The sequence below is a fragment of the Abramis brama genome, assembly GCF_963993115.1.
Source record: "Abramis brama genome assembly, chromosome: 16".
NCBI classification, from domain to species: Eukaryota; Metazoa; Chordata; class Actinopteri; order Cypriniformes; family Leuciscidae; genus Abramis; species Abramis brama.
The window spans coordinates 17,766,093-17,787,709 of NC_139978.1; the positions used below are offsets into that span (position 1 = coordinate 17,766,093).

The window sequence follows — 21,617 nt, forward strand, 5'->3', positions numbered from 1 at the left end:
CTCGCTAACAGATATCTGTAGAGCTGCGGGCTGGGCGACACCTAACACGTTCGCTAGATACTATAGCCTACGTGTAGAGCCCGTGTCCTCCCGTGTTCTCACCCTAGACGGGTAGAAGCACTGAGAGTACCGGCTCTGTCGGCTTGCTGCACCCTACTGTGCACCCTTATTGCTCCAGAGTTAAAACCTGTCGAGTCCTCCAAACACCCTCGGCCCGGACGTGGCGGAGCGTCCGGTGCCAGGCCTTTACCCGCTGAATCCTTGAGAACCGGGTCTGGGCTGGGTCCCATATGTGTGACCCTACAGGGATCCCATATATGTATGTCTCCACGGCTGCCCCTAAACGGAAGCCTGTGTCTTTCCCTTGGGCTAAGTCACCCATTATTCATATGCAGTACAACCCTTGGGTTAGTCCATATGTTATTCCCACATAACTCTTCTTAAGAATGTGGCTCCCGCAGCGTTCCCTCCCTCAGTTCGGGCACGCTTTCCCAGTGTTATCCAATATCTCACTGTATGGGTTATCACGGAACAACAGTGATGATACTCTCTGTGTAAGCCCTCTCCTATCGTCCTTCCAGGCAAGAAGGTGTAGTGGCTTGCTCAGGGCGCTGGATGGGGTGCAGCAGCTGTGGCACTTTGATTGGGATTCCTATTCGTCGTTCACCACGACGTACGTCGTAGTGACCGAACGATAGGGAACGTCTCGGTTACATATGGTAACCCTCGTTCCCTGAGGGAGGGAACGGAGACGTACGTCCCGTCGCCACATCTGCCGCTACCCGCCGGGGCGACCAGCTTTCAGGCTTGGCTCCTCAGCAAAAAACTGAAGTGCAATCACACCAGCTGCTCGTTAAATACCCGCGCTGCGAGGCTGCACAGCTGATGCAAATGATTGCACGCCAGTGTGCATTGGCTTGTTTTAGTTTCACTCGAAGTAGATTGGCCTCTCTAGCGAGATTCCTATTCGTCGTTCACCACGACGTACGTCTCCGTTCCCTCCCTCAGGGAACGAGGGTTACCATATGTAACCGAGACGTTCCTTGTGTTAAAATCGCATGTGTTGAACTACTGTAATAGGCTCTATGCACGTCACAGTTCTAGTACTCTTACACAAACTAGATGTACCGCATGGCGGTACAAAATATGACCGCCGCTCAGGCCTGCACTGGCTTTCCACAAAAAGAAATGACGTGGAGCAATTTGGCTGTATTGCGCGTTTATGTATATACCTAAAAAAAGTAGTAGTATGTGCATGTCTGTCTGTGTGTGTGTGTGTATGTGTGTGTGTTTGTGTATGTGTGTGTCTGTGTGTGTGTGTGTGTGTGTCTGTGCGTGTATGTATGCGTGCGTACATGTGTGTGCGCGTGTGTGTTTGTGTGTGTGTCTGTGCATGTGGATTTGTATGTGTGTGTGTATGGGTGTGTGTCTGTGCGTGTGGATGTCAGTGTGTGTGCATGCTTGCGTTTGTTTGTTTTCCTGCATGTGTGTGTGTGACAGTTAGGGTTGCCAACTTCAGAAAAGGAAAATGCGGGACAATCGTGGTTATTTATAGGAAAATGAGGGACACTCAAAATATTTGTACTGTATCACACAGTGTACGTCATTTCAGTGTCTGCAGTTAAGTTTGTGTTTACAGTTTTTTACGATTGTTATGACAGATTTTTCAATACTTTTAACAATTTTCCAAAACTCTTAACACAGTTAGCACTACATCCGTCTGTGTAAGCTGTACTATTAACACATTTCTTGTTGCTTTAACACAAAATGCATACAATTAACACAAATTTAAAATGCTTGAACTTCTTTTACACACAAGCTCAAACAAGACCAAAACAATGGATTTTTACTGCCAAATTTACCAATGCTTTAACACTGTATGTCAGAACAGATAACACCATGTTCTAAACCTAACCTTACAGGCTAAAGTCAAGGTAAACAGCTGTTTATATTGTGAACTGAAACACAAATATATCCCCTGTATTTTATTCCATTGCTACTGAGAAACAGCTGATTGAAGTTATGCAAATACCGTATGGGACAATGTGGCATTCCACCATTCCCGTGCAGTCACTGCATGGTTTGACGCTCATCAGAGGATGATGTCCAATTTCCTTGCCCCTCACTTCCCTTTCCTCAACCCCATTGAGGAGTTTTCTCAGCCTGGAGATGAAAGGTTTTTGACCATAGTCCACAGGACCAAATGTCCCTCCTGTATGCAAAAGATGCTGCATACCAAGACATCACAGCTGAACACTACCAGGATAAGGCAAACCAAAAGATTCTTCCCAAGATGCCTTGCCAGGGAAGATATCAGGTGTGATGTGGATGAGAACGTGGACAAATGCAGAAGACCGCGCAGATTAGAAGATGGCCTTTTCTGTTTCTATATTTTGTATTTTCACATACAGTAATACTGTAAATGACAGCTATATTGCATATTTTTGTTATCTTGCAGAAATGTCCTGTTGCAAATAAAGCCATTACTGCAGCAATTCTGTCTCTGTCTTCTTTTTTTCATAAACCATACATTCTATAAAGCTACTCTAAGAAGGGTCATTTATTTTGTTGTATTGAATTTCTGCTGCAAAAAACAACAACAACAAAATGCATGCATTTACATTATAAACAAAACAAAAATGTAGAGAGACTTCAAAAGAAACTGCAGTGCAAAACACAATCTATGATCAATACAATATACTGTCTGTTGTATAAGGGCATACCTGACACATATAAAATAATGCAGTTTCTGTAATTCCATCTGATGTTAGTGTTTTTATGACATTGTGCTATGATTGAATAAATCTTCCTGTTGGATGAGAACATGTGTTAGTGTTTTGAATAATTATTTGATTTTGAGACATGTTTGCAGTGTTTTGTTAGACATAGTGTATTGTTGCTAGTGTATTATTGTATTTTGAAAATTAGTTTTGGAGTTTAGTTTACAATGTGTGATTTTGAGCATGAAATTAACCGTTTTGCCAATTGTGTGTTTTAGGTGTGTTGGTGCGTTAAGAGTTTAGGAAACTTGTTAAATGTATTGAAAAAACTGTCATAGCGATTGTAAAAAACTGTAAAAGGTTATCAGACATAAACACATTTGTATTGCTTAACCTATTTATGTATTTAATTCTAAAAATAATTTTAATGTCATACATGAAAAAAGTCACATTACAAACAAACCATAGTTCAAAATAACAGCATATATCTAAAATAGAAAGCTTTTTTAACATTATACACTAGGCTTACAGTTCAAAAGTTTGGGGTTAGTAAGATTATTTTTTGGGGAAAAAAATAAAGAAAGTAATTGCCTACTTTTATTCAGCAAGGATGCATTACATTAATCAAAAGTGACAGTTAAGATAATGTTACAAAAGCTTTCTATGTACTTTCTAAAAGCTTTAAAACATTAATAATAATCAGAAATGTTTTTTGAGCATATTATTTCCTCAGGTAGATTACATGTTTTCTTGCGTGGCTGGATGTTAGACTCATGAACAATAATCACGTTGTTTGCATTCGCCAAAATTGATTAGCCGAAATCAAAACGTGGACAGTGAAAGGAAATTACCGTTAGCGCGAGACGAGTCCGGCTTGAAGCGGAAGCGACCAGACGGCAGAGGATGTTCGCAAATCAAACAATGATGTCTCAAAACAGTCTCAAAACAGTGATTAAAAAAAGCTGTGATTGGATGATGACAGGTGTCGGTGATCATTCTCAAGTGTCGTGGTCAGCACTGCTGCTGTTGCTGTTGTATCAGTCAGTGGTTTATCAGCTTGTCAAAAAACGGGACACGGGAGGTCACGCAAGGGACAAATAAATTAGGCCCAAAAACTGCATTTTTTGGGTTTGGGGGGGCCCAGCGCGGGGGGGGAGTGGCCCCCGGGGACCAAACGAAATTTTTCCGTAAAAGTCTAGTGGGGCTACATGCCCACCAAATTTCATGTTCCCCGGTGTTTCGGTGTCCCTGGTATCGTTGACGAAAAAATTCAGTAGATGACGAAAAAAAAAAAAAAAAAACTTTGACAATCGATTATGGGCTAGGTTGATGTGGGCCCTTAAGACCAACATACCATAAAAAATTCTTCATCCTCGGTGCCACGGTTCAGGTAGTTATTTAGGAAAAACTGCATTTTTTGGGTTTGGGGGGGCCCAGCACGGGGGGGGAGTGGCCCCCGGGGACCAAACGAAATTTTTCCGTAAAAGTCTTGTGGGGCTACATGCCCACCAAATTTCATGTTCCGGTGTTTCGGTGTCCCTGGTATCGTTGACGAAAAATTCAGTAGATGACGAAAAAAAAAAAAAAAAACTTTGACAATCCCTATATGACCGCTTTCGCTAGCTACGCTAGCGGCGGTCATAATTAAGAGTAGGGTGACTAGGGTCACTGTTAGGGTAATGGTTTGGCCTGCTGATAAGTCACCCATATCAGCTGATAAGTAACATTATTTAAATGTACATGGCTTAGTCTCTGTTTACTGTTTATGGACGTGAATGGGTAGGCCTACATTTGAATATATGTGCCTCTCATCTAGAATACAACCGTATGGTTTTATTAGTTATATTTTTTATAACTAATAAATATTTTCCTCTTGTTAATATATATATGACGAAGGACATGAGGAGATAAATCGATATGGAGCCAGTTACAGAGTACTGCAGTTTAAAAAATGTGAATTATTCACCCTGCGGGTTCATTATACACCCTGATGCTCCATGGCTGGGATGCTCTCCCGATGGAGTCGTTTTCAATCCTTCTGGCAACCCACCATTTGGCCTGCTTGAAATAAAATGCCCCAGTTATGTTGACTGTCCCTACCTCAAAATGTCAGATGGTTCTTTGCAGCTTAAGAGGCAGCACAAGTACTACTTGCGAGTGCAAGGTCAGATCCTCCTAACAGGTTTCGATTGGTGTGATTTTGTTGTATGTGCACAGGAGGACATGCTTGTTGAGCGCATACACAAAAATGTTGATGTAATGCACACCATTAGAGACCGAGCATATCTGTTTTTTGTTTTTTTACTACTACCTACTGAAGTGTTTGCGTGATAACCAAGTCATTTCAGATAACCAGTTAAGTATTTTTCAATTTCTACAATTGTACAAATGTTGCTTTATTTAATGACTGTGTGTTAAGTTTAACAGTGTGGCCACGTACCACTGGTGGTCCATTCAATTATATTGAAATTATTATATACAGCATTATATTGTATTATTCTTATTTGTTAATTACACTATAAACAATATTTACATATATACACAATATACACTCATGTACATATATACACACACACTATATTTATACAATATATACAATATTATATATATATATATATATATATATATATATATACTGTATATACCTATCTATATCTATTATATTACATTACACATGTATATTTACATAATATACTATATCTTTAGATTTTTATAGTTAATATATATATATATATATATATATATATAGTGTTACGCATTATGAAATTATAATAAAACATGTATAAGGAAACAATGTCTTTGTTTTGTCTGTTTTATTATGTATAACTAACATGGGAGCTTATTTTAAATGTCTATTTACATCTGACAGGAAAATATTCTATATACGTATTGCAGATGAGCACATCACAACATGAAATAGACATCTGAGTGATAAATGTGCTATTATGTAGAATTCACTGTTGTCAACACGGTTTACATTAGATAAATGAGCTTTAAGGTAAATAAACTAACTAGTTTAAGTAACTAAACATAGCCTAAGTTATCTATTTTATTTGTCCATTAGTAGGCTACTGTTGATAAATTGAGGAACATTTATGTTGGATAATGAGAGAGTTAACACATCAGCGAAAACCTCAACATATGATGTTTCATTAACAAAGTTCGGGAGGAGCACGTTCAAATAATCAATCAATCAATCAATCAATCAATCAACTCATCAAACAATTACCCTATCAGCATGAGAGGAAGCATATATATTCACTCTGTCAACTCACCTAACATTCCTTGACAGTTTTCAGCATCCCTCCACCACCCCGACTCCTCACTCTTAGCTTGTTCTTTCACAGCCAGGAATACGGGGGGAGTACTCTGGGTTCGGGCCGAATACCGAGCTCGGAGCCCTCTCCTCGGACAGCACGCCAAATACGCATTTATTCTATCTGACTTATTTGTAAGTGTGAACTCGTGAAGTAAATGTAGTATTGAGCACATAAATCACAGAGGTAACGTGAATCTTGTCTGGATGTAACAGGGACAGATGAACATGTGTGTGTTTATCCGGTGGAGAGTGGCTCATGAAGGAATGCTGCCATCAAAGGCTTTGAGTGAGTATACTACAGAAATGAATAACAAAATCTATTTAAATCTTAAGTTGTAGTTTATTTTAATTATTGTAATTTCAAACAGAGCTATTACAACACTTTTCTGATTCTTGATATCTGTGCATTTGGTGCAGATCTTTTGTGGTGGAGCAGGACCCGATGACAGCGGCATTTGTGGAAAAAAGAGGGGGAAACCTGAAATAAAAATATTAAGTAAAATAATTTTGTTACTTCTAATACAAAAATCAAATGACATTGTGCTGTTAAAATGACTGCTTTTGTATAATGTTTGTGCATTTTTGTAGGATCTGAAATGTCTGCAGACTGGTGTGAGCACTGAGGATGAGGAGCCCAGAGCTGAATCATGGAAATGGTGCCATGGATGAGACCCTCCATCACTCCACCTGCCCTTATGAGACCCTCCATCACTCCACCTGCCCTTATGAGACCCTCCATCACTCCACCTGCCCTTATTGCCTCAGATTGTGAGGCACAGCGCAGGACGGAACAACCTCAGGCACGAAGGCACGGCTCACATCTGGCTGTGAAGAAAATAGAGTACCAGTGTGTTTTCAGCATGCCAAAGGCTCGCTCTACCATGCTTCGCTCACAGGAGTGTTTGCTATTGAGACGAGCCTCACAGGGTTCTGTTCAGGCTCTCTGTATGAGGTGATGAGGGAGACAGTGCACTCAGGCAAGGATAGCCTTGATGTCCCTTTCCCATCCATGATCAGATTCTAGTCTGACTGCAGCAATGAGGGACATGAGGGACATGATGGACGGCAGAGACAGGTGAAGGTGGGAACGGTGGTCAGCTGATTCATCAGAATAAAGCCACAGAATGAGAACCGCTGTGTTGAGATGGCAGCAGGATGTAGGGGTCACTGCCTGTAAATATATGATTGTTAGAACAATAAGTTTGAATAAAGCTTTGTTTCATGTGTTGTTGACTTATTTATATATATTTATTTATTGTGATGGTTACCTTTTTCAATCTTTTACTCATTTATTCATGCTTCTAATTGGTGTCAGTAAATAAAATAAAATATAATTAATTTCATTAATTAATGCATTAATTCATTGCTTGACTGAAAATGTACATGTGTTCACTGCATTTATCTATGTAGTCATGCATAGCTGTTATATGACAAAACAAATTACATTTTGCTTGTTTTACTAAAATATATAATTTTCAGTAAAAAAAAAAAGTAATTAAGTATTGGTCAACATTTATCATTATTATCCTGCATAAGTGTTGGTGGGCTAGCAATGCAATTCATTTTGGGGTAATCTTAATTTTTAAGGAGTGATGCTTGAATTTTCCCAGAACAGTTTTCTCCAAAGGCGAGATCTTCGCACAGCTGCCCGTCTTCTTTGTACAGACATTACAAATGCTGAGGAAAACCGTTCTAGGTAGGGCTGTCGAGTTACTGATGTTAGTGCACCTGTCGCTCATAACATTTTGTTATTGCAGAACTTAGTTACATAAAGATCAAGGAAAGATACCATGGTTGTATCTTTCAACAGTGAACAATCATAAAAAACCCCAGAAAACATAAATATCGTTTGTGTACATCATAGCCTAATATAAGAATACACAGGGGAAAAAGCACCATGACAAGGTTAAATATCTTTGAATAATTCATCATAATTCATAAAGAAAATGCATTTTTTGTTTGCTATTTATAAGCCTGAGGGATAAAACGAGAGTTAAATTCAACAAGAAAAAGAGGAAAACAATTTAAGCGACTTTTGCTTGTGGGCGAAAACTTTTGCTTATAAAATGAAGAAATTTAACATATTCAAGAGATGACGATTTGGGGGTTTCTTAATAAAAATAATATATTTAAGGATAAAACTGTGGGTCACATAGTGGGTTAAAAATATAAGAATTTATTGGTTATACTACAATCACAAAACAAATGGGCAGCTGTTTCTTCAACAAGACCACAAAATTAGCAAGTTTCGTCAATATCAAGATATTTACAGATGAATTAAACCTGTCGCTCATATCTTTTAAGTTGTTGCGCTTGGGATAACGTCGTAGGTCACATGATAACGTCAACATGGCGGATGATGTACGGCTCACATTCATACTTAACGAGATCAGGCTATATAGTACCTACTCTTTTAGCGCTCGTTAAGTACCTACTCAGTGAGTATGCGGTTTCAGACGCAGCCATTGTTCACTGGTGTCCCTTGTCTAGTCATTAGTCTTGTGTATTTAAGCCCTTTTGTCAAGTATTGTTTCCTGTAGCCACTGGTTAGAAGTCCATGTTTATGTTCAAGTCTTGAGTTTCATGCCATGCCACGCCACGCCATGCTTTTGTTTTATGTTTGTATTGAATAAAACTGCACTTGGGTTCTGCAACTTTCCTTCAGTGCAACTTACCTTACAGCTCCCTTCATCTGAACATCTGTTTTATGACTATTTTCATGTACTACTTCTTTACCAGACAATGGTCTTTGTAGTCACTTTCTAATCATTAACTTTTACATACTAGGTGCATTTTGTCTCAACAGGAAAGTGAAAACTTTAAGAATGCTGAGTCCTAAGCTGTGTCAATATAGCACTAGGTGTGTCAGGTAGTCCTGTTCATGTAGGTCACAATCTCACATGACACTGAAAGAAAAAGCCTTCATAACAGACACAAAGTATGACTCTAATGCAATGTTCTATTGTATATTGTACATATATATCTGCAATGCCGTAAACAGCTCAAGAGAACAACAGTGAACTAAATATTCACTATTATACAGTCAAGAATTGACTATATCCGTTTACAAACTTATCAAGCAGATTATGTATATACAGTATGTATTTATGAATGTTTAATTATATTAATGTAAAAAGTATGAGTGTCTCCTTTCTGAATCTTTCTACACTATGATTGCTTCACAATTCTTATTTGTGCATCTTCGCATCTCAGCTCCACCCCCTGTAGGATGCGAGGGAAGAATACAAGGAAAGAAAATGAGGAAGGAGAAATCGAAGGAAAGCTTATTTACATTGGAGTACTTGATCACGCAGCAGCGTCATCAGCTGCACTCAAAGGATCTGCCCTTATGTTGTTGAAGTTTGGTTATTTAATAAATTCATAATAAATAATAATAAAGCTACCCTGTTGAAATATGTGAGATGTGCGGTTAATTTCATCTGCAAAGGTAAAGTATAAATTAAAATTATTGTGACAGATGTGAAGGGGAAGGAGAATTTATACGGGCGTCACGTCCGAAAAGGATACACCTGTGTATCCTCGCTCATGATTCCTCAGGAAGCCTCCTCGATCCTCGCCTCCTCGCCTCCTCGCGGTGCAATCAGAGAATTGAGATGTCCTTTAAGATGGCTGATATCGATCGGTTTCCGGGTCATAGGATGGAGGACAGAGGAGCGAGAAAACGAGAAGGGATGAGAAAATAAGCAGCTTTGTTATTTCATCAGAACCAGAGAAAGGATCTTTGATATTGTCTTTGAGAACCACTGCAACAGAGAACATGCACATAATAGCCTTTCGGTAACAATTGTATATTTGTTACCAACCTAATGTTGCATTATAGGATTTTAATCAAATATGTATTTGAATGGTCATTATCATATATGCAGCAAAATGCAATGCCGTTCTCTAAAGGTAAAAGTAGTTCTGCATGTAGAGAATAGCAGAATAATAAAACACAGATCACCTTAAACCAGCAAAAGAACAACAACAAAAAAAACAGGTTTAATTTTTATGTTGTATACTGTACATGTATATGTTGTATGTTGCATACTCAATTATTGTAGTGTAACTATATTACATCCCTTCATCGTTTTAATCAAATATCATTTGATGGTCATTTTCATAACAAAACCTAATGGCATACACTAAGAAAATTATATGCCTTTTTAAGTTTAAGTTTGAATTTAATATAGGCCCATTTAGACTCACTTTTCTCATCTTGTATGGAAGCTGTAAAAAAAAAAAAAAAAATCTTTTGGACGTCATGTCCAATATTAACCTTAAAATGAACATGTTGGTGAATTCATATTGACGTCACAGAGCCTCGTCAGTTAAACCTGGATAAATAAAGAACACTATAGAAACATGAAACTGCATGGTGATACTTTAAAAGAGTCTCTAAAGGAACTGATGTTTGGATTATTTTCCTAAATGAGATTAACCGTTCTGAGCTACCTGGTTTCTGAGCAGTCTTTAGTAACGCCTGTCTGGACTTTCCCTGTTGCCAGTGACCAATGGGGGGCATGTACTGTTACAGAAACTCATGCTATAATTAAGGATCGGTCAGATCTTAAGGATATACTTTTGTCACAATATTTAATGTTCAGTGCAAATAGAAATTGCCACTATTCATTTCAACTTTTACTGCAGTTTTCATTGTTCTCACCATTTTTTTTTTCTGATTTGCCAGACAAGTTCATATAAATACAGTTTCTGTGATATTGATAGGCTATAAAAGTAGAAAAGACAACACATTGAAAAAAAGTAGCCTATACAATATACATGCAAAAATAGTAAAAATGCAGATGTGACGAAGGATTTTTGTGGTAGAAAGTAATTTTCAAGCCTTGCTTAGAAAGGCTGAAGAGCATATCCAAATCAAATCTGTTTAGTGGCTTTGTCAATAATAGCCAGACATTTGTCTGTGTTTAAAGGTGCCATGTGTAAGAATTGAGGTAAAAATATCCAAAAAATGAGCTACACGCATCAAAAGAATGAGAAGAAATAAGGGCGATGATGTCATTAAAAAAATTACAAGTTATAGTGCTGCAGAGATATCAACCTGAATTAGCATGCTAAATTACTAGCCACGGCCCGACAGGTGTCATAATACCAGTTTCGGCCATGGGAGGCGGTATGCGGGCAACATAACCACCAGGCAGCCAAACTGCAATACACGAATAACTCGCACGGCTTGTGGGCGTACTTGAACCTGATGTCAATCGTGTGGAAAGTACAGTAGAGTCCTGCACGGGTGACCCGCAAATTTTGCTCAAACGGGTGAAAAATATCCAACTGTGTCGGATACGGGTGCGGGTCGGGTCGGACACGGGGGAAACACGGGTCTAAACACGGGTTTAAAACGATCACGTGCAAACATAAAAATATATGCATATTTTTAGGAACACATCTACAAAAATATTCCTGTATTTCAAGTTGATAAAATAATTTAAAATCCACATCAGTTTATTTGTGCCCACGCGCCACACCCTACCAGGATCTATAACGTTACCTAGGCTACTACTTTCACTTTTAAAAATTCCTCATAACCGCGCGCGCGATCTGCTTGCAGTCGTTGAGATGGATGCTGAGGAGTTGAAGAAAAGAATAGCTAGTGGAGATTGTAAAGTTGTCGACAAAACGTCATCAAAAGTCAAGTCCAGTGTGTGGGAGAAATTTGGAGTTATCTGAAGAAAACAATATTGTGAAAGGCTTTGCTGCATGCATTTTCGTGTTGGATAGCCGCAAATGTGGAACTTCATCGCCGAGGAAGCACGCAGATAACTGTGGTAACAAACCAAGCAGTTCTATCGAACAGTATTTTTCAAATGTAACACTGTTCAGTATGTGTGGTGTGCAGGGCGTGTTTGAACCTATGGTTTGAACCCAAAATTTTCAGATGTAGGCTAGACGAAATTGCGTGGCAGATATAGTGTTGTAGCCGCGTCTGTTAGGCTACTCAGTTTTGTGGTATAACGTTAGCCATGCAAATAAAAATCTGACAAAAAAAAAAGGAACAGAACCAGAGTAAACATTGGCACTGCTTTGCTTTCCATCGCTGGAGACAACTAATGGACATGAAAGAAATGAGGTTCGACTCCGAACTTGCAACATTTCTTTTGGATTGGTAAGCAAGATGCTGTTAGTATTTCGCTAGAAGTTTGTTTTATATGTTTGTGTAGTTTTTTCAGGAAGTTATAACAGTTATCACGTGAATGCGTGAGAGTTGGCAGCTCTGGTTACGTTGGCGCTAGCTTGGTCAACATCAGCGAATGCTGTCTGTCAAATTAATGTAATTCAAACTAACAATAAAAATGTAATATGAACAAAACGAATATGAACATATTCACTGGTAAAGGTGAAGGGGAGTAGCTTGAAGATGTCATATTTCAAAATCACTTGACATCAACCAACGTTCCTCTGGAGTCAAAACATCCTCAATTAGGAGTTGGCTCGGCTTCGGCTATGGCTCTAGGGTCGTTGTGAAGGTAGGGGCGGAGCATAGACTATGCCGTTTCTCGGTTGTTACTCTAGAGTAGACCAACTCACTTTCTGGAGGTATACTGCCCCCATCTGGTATGGAATGTGGAGTATGAATTGATTTTTTGGCGGACATTACACAAGGCACCTTTAAGGAGATGACGTAAACACTCATGAGTAAGTAGCGGCTCCTGACCATAAATTTAGGTGAGGCAGTCACTGGCTCATAATAGCGCTAGCTAACATTATATAATTAATATATAATTTAGATTATCATGTGATTTACGTTTTACATTATAATCGCTGAAAACACAGACTCACTTTAGGCAGATGTCTTGTTGTCCTTGCTTAGCCCATCCTGAGGGTGGCACTCTAATGTTGATTGACAGGCTATAAATAGCGTACACACACACACACACACACACATAAAAATGTTGTCTTAAAATGACCTTAATGTAGTCTAGTATTTATTGCGTTCAAATGTTGATATAGAATGTTAGGAATTGAGAAGAGAGGAAAATAAAGCCATATAGATGCAACAAATATAAAACAAACACAATCGAATAGTTTACAAGCCATTCACATGCAATGCTCACAAAGCCAAATGAAGTCCAGCTCCCACTCTTTGGACGTAATGGGTGGAGCTTGACCTAATTATGTTTAAGGATAGGGTAAAGCAACCCACAACCCACAAAAATCACAGTTTTTTTTTTTGTTGAGCATCATGTTTAGGGGAGTGAAAATGTAAAGTTGATGTCCCATACAATAACAGACCAGCATGAATCTAATAAATTATTCATTCAAGAATGTTGTGCAAGTTTACTGCAACAATGGAACCGCTAACTTCACATACTTTTGAAAATCCAGCGTTAAGTTGATTCTGGTAAGCGCTCATCATCACAGTCACAAACAAGACAACTTTACTCTTCCATGAGGGGGTTTGGCATCATGATGGCTTTGTTGCCAGGTGGATCATTAAAGAACGTGACACACGTCTCCAGGAAAAAAAGTGTTTCCCATTTTGTGTGCCATATGCATCAGACGTTCAGCCAATGGTCCGTGGGTCTGACGTCTGAGGCTGAAACTAGGGATAGGGTTATGGCTAAGGTTAGGGTGTAGTTGGAACTTCTAGCTCTACCCATTGCAACCAGAGAGAGAGAGAGAGCTGGACGTCAAGCTCCAACCATGGGCTCTACATGAGCAGCCTCTCTTAAAGGGATAGTACACCCAAAAATGAAAATTAGCCCATGATTTACTCACCCTCAAGTCATCCTAGGTGTATATGACATTCTTCTTTCAGACAAATACAATCGGAGTTATATAAAAAAATAAAAGTGCATCTCTCCATCATAAAAGTGGTCCATACGGCTCCAGAGGGTTAATAAAGGCCTTCTGAATAGATATGAATATGATATGAATATTTTTCTTACACAAACGCATCGCGGAGCACTTTTATGATGGATAGATGCACTTTTATGGACTTCAAAACAGAAACGGCCATTCACTGCCATTATCAAGATTGGAAGAGCCAGGACATTTTTTAAATAAAACTCAGATTGTATTCGTCTGAAAGAAGAATGTCACACCTAGGATGACTTGAGGGTGAGTAAATGGGCTAAGTTTCATTTTTGGGTGAACCATCCCTTTAATATGAGCACTTTTAAACCAAAGGATTTACACGTTCACTAATTTAGTACACTACTCCACACATCCTCCTGCCTCAAGTTAAACACTGATGGAGTTCACAATTAGACTTACTAGTTGCTGAACTGATGCAGACTAAACTGAAGCCATACAAGACATTTTAATACTTCTCACTTTATGACTTAAAATAGTCTAGAAACGTATTATTTGTTGCAGAATGCTGAACACATGTATGAGTTAAATTTAGGATTGATTATTTAGAAGTTTATATAAAAGTCTATGTATTCAAGTGGATGAATGTTTTAATAGGGCACTGCACAACCTGCCTCACCAGATGAGCCATGACTAAGTAAAACTATTTACTTGGTGATACAAAATAAAAAACAGCAATACAGTACCTCCACCACAACACTATTGGAAATGTTCACCCATGACACTTTGTAGCACAACACAGCAACTTTGTTTGACACAATTAAGGCGCCATCACATGACCCCCATGAAAGTCACTTGTTACGATGTCAGGTTTTTCTCCAGTATGGATTTGTTTCTTTCGTTTCAAGTAGCTTGCTCTGGAATTAGGTTTCACACAGACATGAAATCTCCGATGCGATCTTAAATTGCAGAGCCATTTAAAACTCTTTCCACACCGAGAACACAAATAGGGTCTTTTGTCTGCATGACTTTTCAGGTGTATCTCTAAGTGTGATGGCAAAATAAATGTTTTGTTACACCGATTACAATTAAATGGCCTTAGTCCAGAATGAATGCGCAGATGATTTTTGAAATTGCTCATCTTTGTAAACCTCTTGCCACACTCAGAACACTGCGATTTCTCTCCAAAATGAGTTTGCAGATGACTTTTAAGCTGTCGTAGATAAGCAAAACTCTTCTCACACTGAACACACATGTAAGGCCTGTCTCCAGTGTGAAGTCTCATGTGAGCCGTAAGGTTTCCTTTAAGTGCGAAACTTTTTCCACAAGGGCAGGAGAAAGGCCTTTCACCAGTGTGAATTCGCATGTGAATCTGAAGTTTTGATTTGCTTTCACAAATCCTTCCACAGTGATGGCAGGTAAAAGGCTTCTCATTGGTGTGCACACTTCTCATGTGACCATTAAGAAGTCCTTTATATCTGAAACTCATACCACACAGATGGCAACTGAAAGGCTTTTCTCCAGTGTGAAGTTTCATGTGATAATTAAGGAGTCCTTTATGAATGAAACTCTTTCCACACTGAGGGCAGGAGAAAGGCTTTTCTCCAGTGTGAATTTGTATGTGAATCTTAAGGTTTGATTTGCTTTCACAAATCCTTCCACAGTAATGGCACACAAAAGGCTTCTCATCGGTGTGAATATATCTCATGTGACGACTAAGCTGTCCTTCAAGAATGAAACTCTTTCCACACTGAGGGCAGGTGAAAGGCCTCTCTCCAGTGTGAAGTCTCATGTGGTAGTTAAGGGATGTTTCATGTTTTAAACACTTTCCACATTGATGGCACTTGAAAGGCTTCTCCTCAGTGTGACATTTCATGTGCGCCTTAAGGTTGTTACTTATTTGAAACCCCTTTCCACATTGGTGACATTTGAAGGGCTTCTCTCCGGTGTGAATTATCACATGCCTGTTAAGGCGTGCTATGTCTTTGAAACTCTTTCCACACTGATGGCATATAAAATGGTTCTCTCTTGAGTGAATTTTCATGTGTAAATTAAGGGTCACTTTATGTATGAAACTCTTTCCACACTGATTACATGTGTAAGGCCTTTCTCCAGTGTGAATCCTCATGTGATCCCTCAAGGTCTTGCTTCGTATGTAACTTTTCCCACACTGATTACATGTGTAAGGCCTTTCTCCAGTGTGAATCCTCATGTGATCCCTTAAGGTTTTGCTTCGTGTGTAACTCTTTCCACACTGATCACACGTGTAAGGCTTCTCTCCCGTGTGAACTCTCATGTGGTTTTTAAGGCTTCCGTTTGTAGTGAAAATGTTCCCACACTGTTGGCATGTGAAAGGGCATTGTCCGGTGTGATTTGCCTCGTGTTTTTTAAGGCTTTTTTCATAAGTGAAATTCCTGCCACACTGAGGACAGATGTAACACTTTTTAGAACCTGCCTTCCGAGCTCTTTTTTGTGAGGATGCCCGTTCAGTCTGTGAGCAAAGTGTTTCTTCATGATGATCTTCCTCCTCCATTTCATTCAGTTCTTGACTCTCCACTTTCATCACCACCAGGTCTATGGTGAAATAAAAGAATAATTCAAGTTAACCCACAAAGTTTAACGGCACAAAGTAACATCATAACATACAAAAATCAGGCAGCGTGCATACAGAATGCTCGTATTCTGGTGACAAAATGTGCATCACGTGCACTGCACGCAGACACTCGCGTACACATAATAAACAAAGTATACTTTGGGCTTAACACCCTAAATGCAGAACCAGGCACTTTTTCTATACAGTGCTCTATATACACACACTTGAGATACAGAATGTACAATCATCAATCCAATTTTCTTATGTAATCATATATAATCTTTTAGTGTTTTACCTATGTATTAATCTAAACTCTTTGAATGTATGTTTCATCCTTAATCAAGATCACATACTTTGTGTGGTATCTGCGAGTTTCTATTTTAATTTCCTGAATCACCATTTACATTATATGTTGATGCCTATGCAGCACATGAATATTAGAAACTTTAATTTTTCTCCATCAACACCCAATCAAATTACATATGCAAAACACCATGCTCGAAGACAAAGGATCATAAACTTTCCCTCCGAAAGTTTGAGTTACCATTGGCTCACTGACCACCTGAGGTGTGACGCCATTATGGTTTAAAAGATCATCAATCACAAGATCACAGGAGAAAGATCCTCTGACTGTTATTTGTGGGTCACGTCCATTCAGTGGATTCCCCAATCATGCAGAATTTGACTACATGCTATGAGTAGTACTGCACAATAGGAAAGTTACTTCCTGTATCCTAGAAATGAACATTTCTTAGAATTAATAAACAATTAACACAGAGTGTTTGCTGGACGAAAAGGATTGCTGTGGTATTAATTATGCTACATCAAGTTAACTCTTACGGTCACACTTTAGATTAGGGTCCAATCCTCACTATTAACTACACCTTTTGCCTCAATAAACTCCTTAATTATTTCTTATTAATAGTTAGTAAGGTAATTGTTAAGTTTAGGTGTTGAGTAAGGGATGTAGAATACGGTCATGCAGAATAAGGTATTATTTTTGTGCATTATAAGTACTAATAAACAGCCAATAACCTAGTAATATGCATGCTAATAAGCAACTAGTTAATAATGAGAACTGGACCCAAACTCAAGTGTTACCATTCTTACAGCTGTTCTAAATATTTTTTATTAATTATAACTAGTTAAGTAATTATTAAAATTTCCCTTTGGGCTAATTAATTAGTCATATTATATTAATGGCAAATAAGCAAGTCTAGATACCTGTAACAGTTATTTTATGATCATTTGGATCACTGATAAAATTGTTGGATTATATAGCAGAACCCTTTTTACATAAAGAACCATGCTTTGAAAGTGCTATATAAATTCTTAATGATGTTATAAATAACTTTTTAAGTACTAGTTACTATTACTATTAATTATTATTATAAAAATCTGCCTGATCTTATAATACTTTATTGGGGACTTAAAAAACTGGGGAAAACTGACAAGTTGTTTCAATTAGGTACTTTATTTTTTTATTGACAAAGGAAATTGTAGAAAAAAAATGACAATGCTCTAACAGTGATTACAGGGTTTGTACATCGTTAGTGTTTATTGAGAAACTGTCTGATGGCGGTTTATCAACAACTTCACAAGAGGTTACATTGTTACGCCATTAGGTGGTGGCAAGGGACCGACTTTAAGAGTGAGTTAGTAGATTCATATCTCTCTATAATGCAGTTTTAATACATTTAAAAGTACATCTTTGTCACCTGGGAAGTGATTCTTTTTTCATGTATATATGATTGACATGATAAATAAAAGCTGGACCACATACAAACATGTGAGCAATATCACGCTCATAGCCATGCAAAATGGCTCAGTATCTATATTTTAACAGCATTAATTTTATGTGAAAAGATTGTATTTGTGATTAAAAAAATAAACACTAATTTCATTTATATATAGTTTAAGTCAAATTCAAGTACTTCAAGCACCTTGTACGAACAATGTTATTAACTGAATACAGTATTAAATGGTATGACATCTGAACATGATTAATACAGAAAAAATATATATTTATATACATATAGGCCTATATATATAAACACAAAATAATGTAGTTCCAGTGAAATATCTTATGATCTTATGTCCATCATTATGTGTTTTGGTGTAACTGAGTGAGTGGCAGCTTCTCTCTGCAGATGATGAGGTGTGACAGCATCTGTCTGGGTAGAAAAACACAACTGTCACACTGAGTTTAGTCACACTGCCATTTGTTTAAGTAAAGGCAATTCGGTCAAACGTAGCTGTTGTGGATGTTATTACAGTTAGTAATGTTAAAATGGAGAAAAATAAAAAGATAAAATATCATGGGATAGATTTAATGGTTTTTGTGGACTAGGCATTTGCAAGGATAAACCCAAGTAATAATTGAAAATACTCTAACAGTATGGATCATAAATCCAATATCTCTGTCACTTACTTGCTTAGTGGAGAAGAGGAGAGAAGTATCATTCTCTGAACCAATCTTGTCACACTTACGTGCTCCGTTTAAAAACTAAGAAAAAAAATGACAGTATGTTTTCTAGGAAACCAGTTAAAATTTGAAATTTTAAATGTATAGACATTTTAAGAATGTTATTACCTGTTGAGAGTGTCGACCAGATGTGTATTTGTATGGTTGAGCTCCAGAAAATCAATAATGTGATGGCTTTGAAAAAAGTTTTTGAAAGTTACAGATTAAAACAAAAAAAAAAAAACAAAAAAAACAGGTGGGAATGAAGAACCCCCAAAGTCTTAATTTCAGCATAAAAGGTTTCCTGACACTCACAGAAAAAAAAGGTACAAAAGCTGTCACGGTGGAAGATACACCAATCGTACCTAAACGGTGCATATTGGTACCTTAAAAGTATTAGTACCTACATTTTAGCCTACATGTTAGAACCTAAAAGGTATAAAAGTGTACCTTTTGAAAAGGTACCACCCCAATGACAGCTTTTGTAACTTTTTTCTGAGAGTGCAGAATGGTATGATTCTAAATAGAACTATCCCTATGTGTAAAGAACAATTAAAGATAATTCACTGGATCTGAAATTTTAGATCAAACTGTGGGGATGAAGATGTAGATTAGTAGCAGATTAGAGCTACAAGTCAGGACCAGTGGTTAACAGCTTTTAATTTCTAAACACAATGCAAACACACACTTCTGAGGACTTCACATCATTCACTCAAGAGTGAATGAAAGACATAGATAACATGAGTACTACACAAATGAACCTGCAATCCGTTAAATTGTTTTTAAACTGTATTTTTATTTAAGAAATATATTTGCCATTATGACAATGATAGCCTATTATTTAGCTAAATTTCCTAATTTTGTCTGTCCACATGAGGTGACCCACTCTGTGTTTAATTAGGTGTCACGTATGATTTTTTATCTTTTTGTTTAGAGGTCAACATTTTAATAATAAAAATAAATTACTTATGAACCAACCTGTATGATCCTCAGCATCTTCATTTTTCACTCTGAATTGTTCTGCAATACTTATGTCTTCAGTCTCCTCTTTAATAAATTCCATCTTGAAAACTTGTTACTTGTTCCTGCATGTTTGGACATTTTGTCATGTTTAATATGAGGAAAACAGAAAGGAATATAAAATATTAACCCAATGAATGTGCTTACTACTCACAGACAAATAACAATCATAAAAGAGCAATTTACTAGCCAAACTATCAGGGTTCATGTAACGTCTTACAGTAGCCTACAGTTGTCAAACACAAAAATATAACAATAAAACGGGTGTAATATTATGAAATAATCATTACTGAAGACATGATTTAGAAAAAGGAAAATTGAAAGACAAGAGAGAAAACGGCAATTATCCATTGAATGAAAGCTGAACAGCAAAGCGTTACACGGCACCACACATAATAATTCGTTTACGAATGATTAATGCATTAAACGATTTGTATCAAATTAAACGCACCAAATGCATAGGCGTTCAAAAACTCGAACCTTTGTTGAGCCAGAGGAGAACGGTCCAGCCTTATGATGTCATTACACCAGACCAAAATAAAAGTCCCGTCCACATACTGCCTAAAAGTATATGTGGAAAGTGCTTAAAAATGTACATGCAAAGACTACATACAAATAATATGTCAAAGACATTCAGAGAAAAGCCTGACGTGTACTGACAACTATACATTATTTAATTCTCTTCTTTAGGTAGTGTCTTTCTAAAAGATACTAGTACGAGCCTACTTGTGCCTATTAGTACTAGATATATCTAGTATATACTAGTATACTAGTGCAGTACTTATTCATTAGATACTAGTACTTATTTCAATAGTGACTAATAGTCCTAACTATTCCATTGTTACTAACACATTTCAAATGTCTGCCATTGACTTCCATGGGGATTTGTCATTAGAATATCAACTATTCAGTTTTGACAAGAATGTATTACAATTGTGACTACAACATATTTGTTATAGTGCTTATTTATTAGACACTCGTACATATTAAATATATACTAGTATTTATTTATTACATAGTATTTATTTATTAGATACTAGTGCTTAATTATTAGATATCTAGTAGCCTACTTATTAGATAGTACTTATTGATTAGCTACTAGTAGTTATTCAATAGATACTAGTACACATTTATTAAATATTACTAGTAATGATATTTTATTTTACTAGTAAGCTTTTTGGTAACACTTTATTTTAAGGGCCCAGAATTATGCATTTAATACACTAGTAATTAATGATTAACTTGTCCACACTAACTTGTCCACACCTGCCACCCACCCAAGCCTATGATTTTCTCTGATTTAGATATCCGCACCTGATCGTCACATTATTTAAAGGGATACTTCACTTTAAAATGAAAGTTCTGTCATCATTTACTCACCCTCAAGTTGTTTCAACCTGGATGAATTTCTTTCTTCTGCTGAACACAAAGGACGATATTTTGAAGAATGTCAGTAACCAAACAGTTAACTGGAACCATTGACTTCCATAGTATTTTTTTTTTCCTACGATGGAAGTCAATGTTCAGCAGAAGAAAGAAATTCATACAGGTTTGAAACAACTTGAGGGTGAGTAAATGATGACAGCATTTTCATTTTAAAGTGAAGTATCCCTTTAAGTATTCAAAATCTCAGCATTTAGCATATGGCTTTACTCCTTCAAATGAAATTCACATCACTGTAACTTCCCGAGCACACAAACAGGAAATTAAATAAGTTTATCACAA

General features: G+C 37.4%; 1 protein-coding gene across 5 annotated transcripts; it reads right to left on the bottom strand.

Moving 5' to 3' along the window:
- Positions 1 to 12,953: 12,953 nt before the first annotated feature.
- Positions 12,954 to 20,439, bottom strand: LOC311066316 (uncharacterized protein). 5 transcript variants are annotated; one of them, XR_014603057.1, is made up of 5 exons: positions 20,373 to 20,406; positions 19,851 to 19,957; positions 19,002 to 19,067; positions 18,840 to 18,914; positions 17,872 to 18,582 (listed from the first exon to the last, which is right to left on the bottom strand). XR_014603057.1 is itself a non-coding variant. In XM_084087450.1 (3 exons), the coding sequence occupies exons 2-3, from the start codon at positions 19,933 to 19,935 to the stop codon at positions 14,636 to 14,638; spliced, it is 1,839 nt and encodes a 612-aa protein (XP_083943576.1). In that variant the 5' UTR covers positions 19,936 to 19,957; positions 20,373 to 20,439; the 3' UTR covers positions 12,954 to 14,635. The 5 variants fall into 5 exon arrangements, 2 of the variants coding, with proteins under 2 accessions (XP_083943576.1, XP_083943575.1); XR_014603058.1 differs by having other exon boundaries at positions 20,344 to 20,377; XR_014603059.1 differs by lacking the exons at positions 19,002 to 19,067; positions 20,373 to 20,406 and adding an exon at positions 20,344 to 20,366.
- Between the last annotated feature and the right edge of the window lie 1,178 nt (positions 20,440 to 21,617).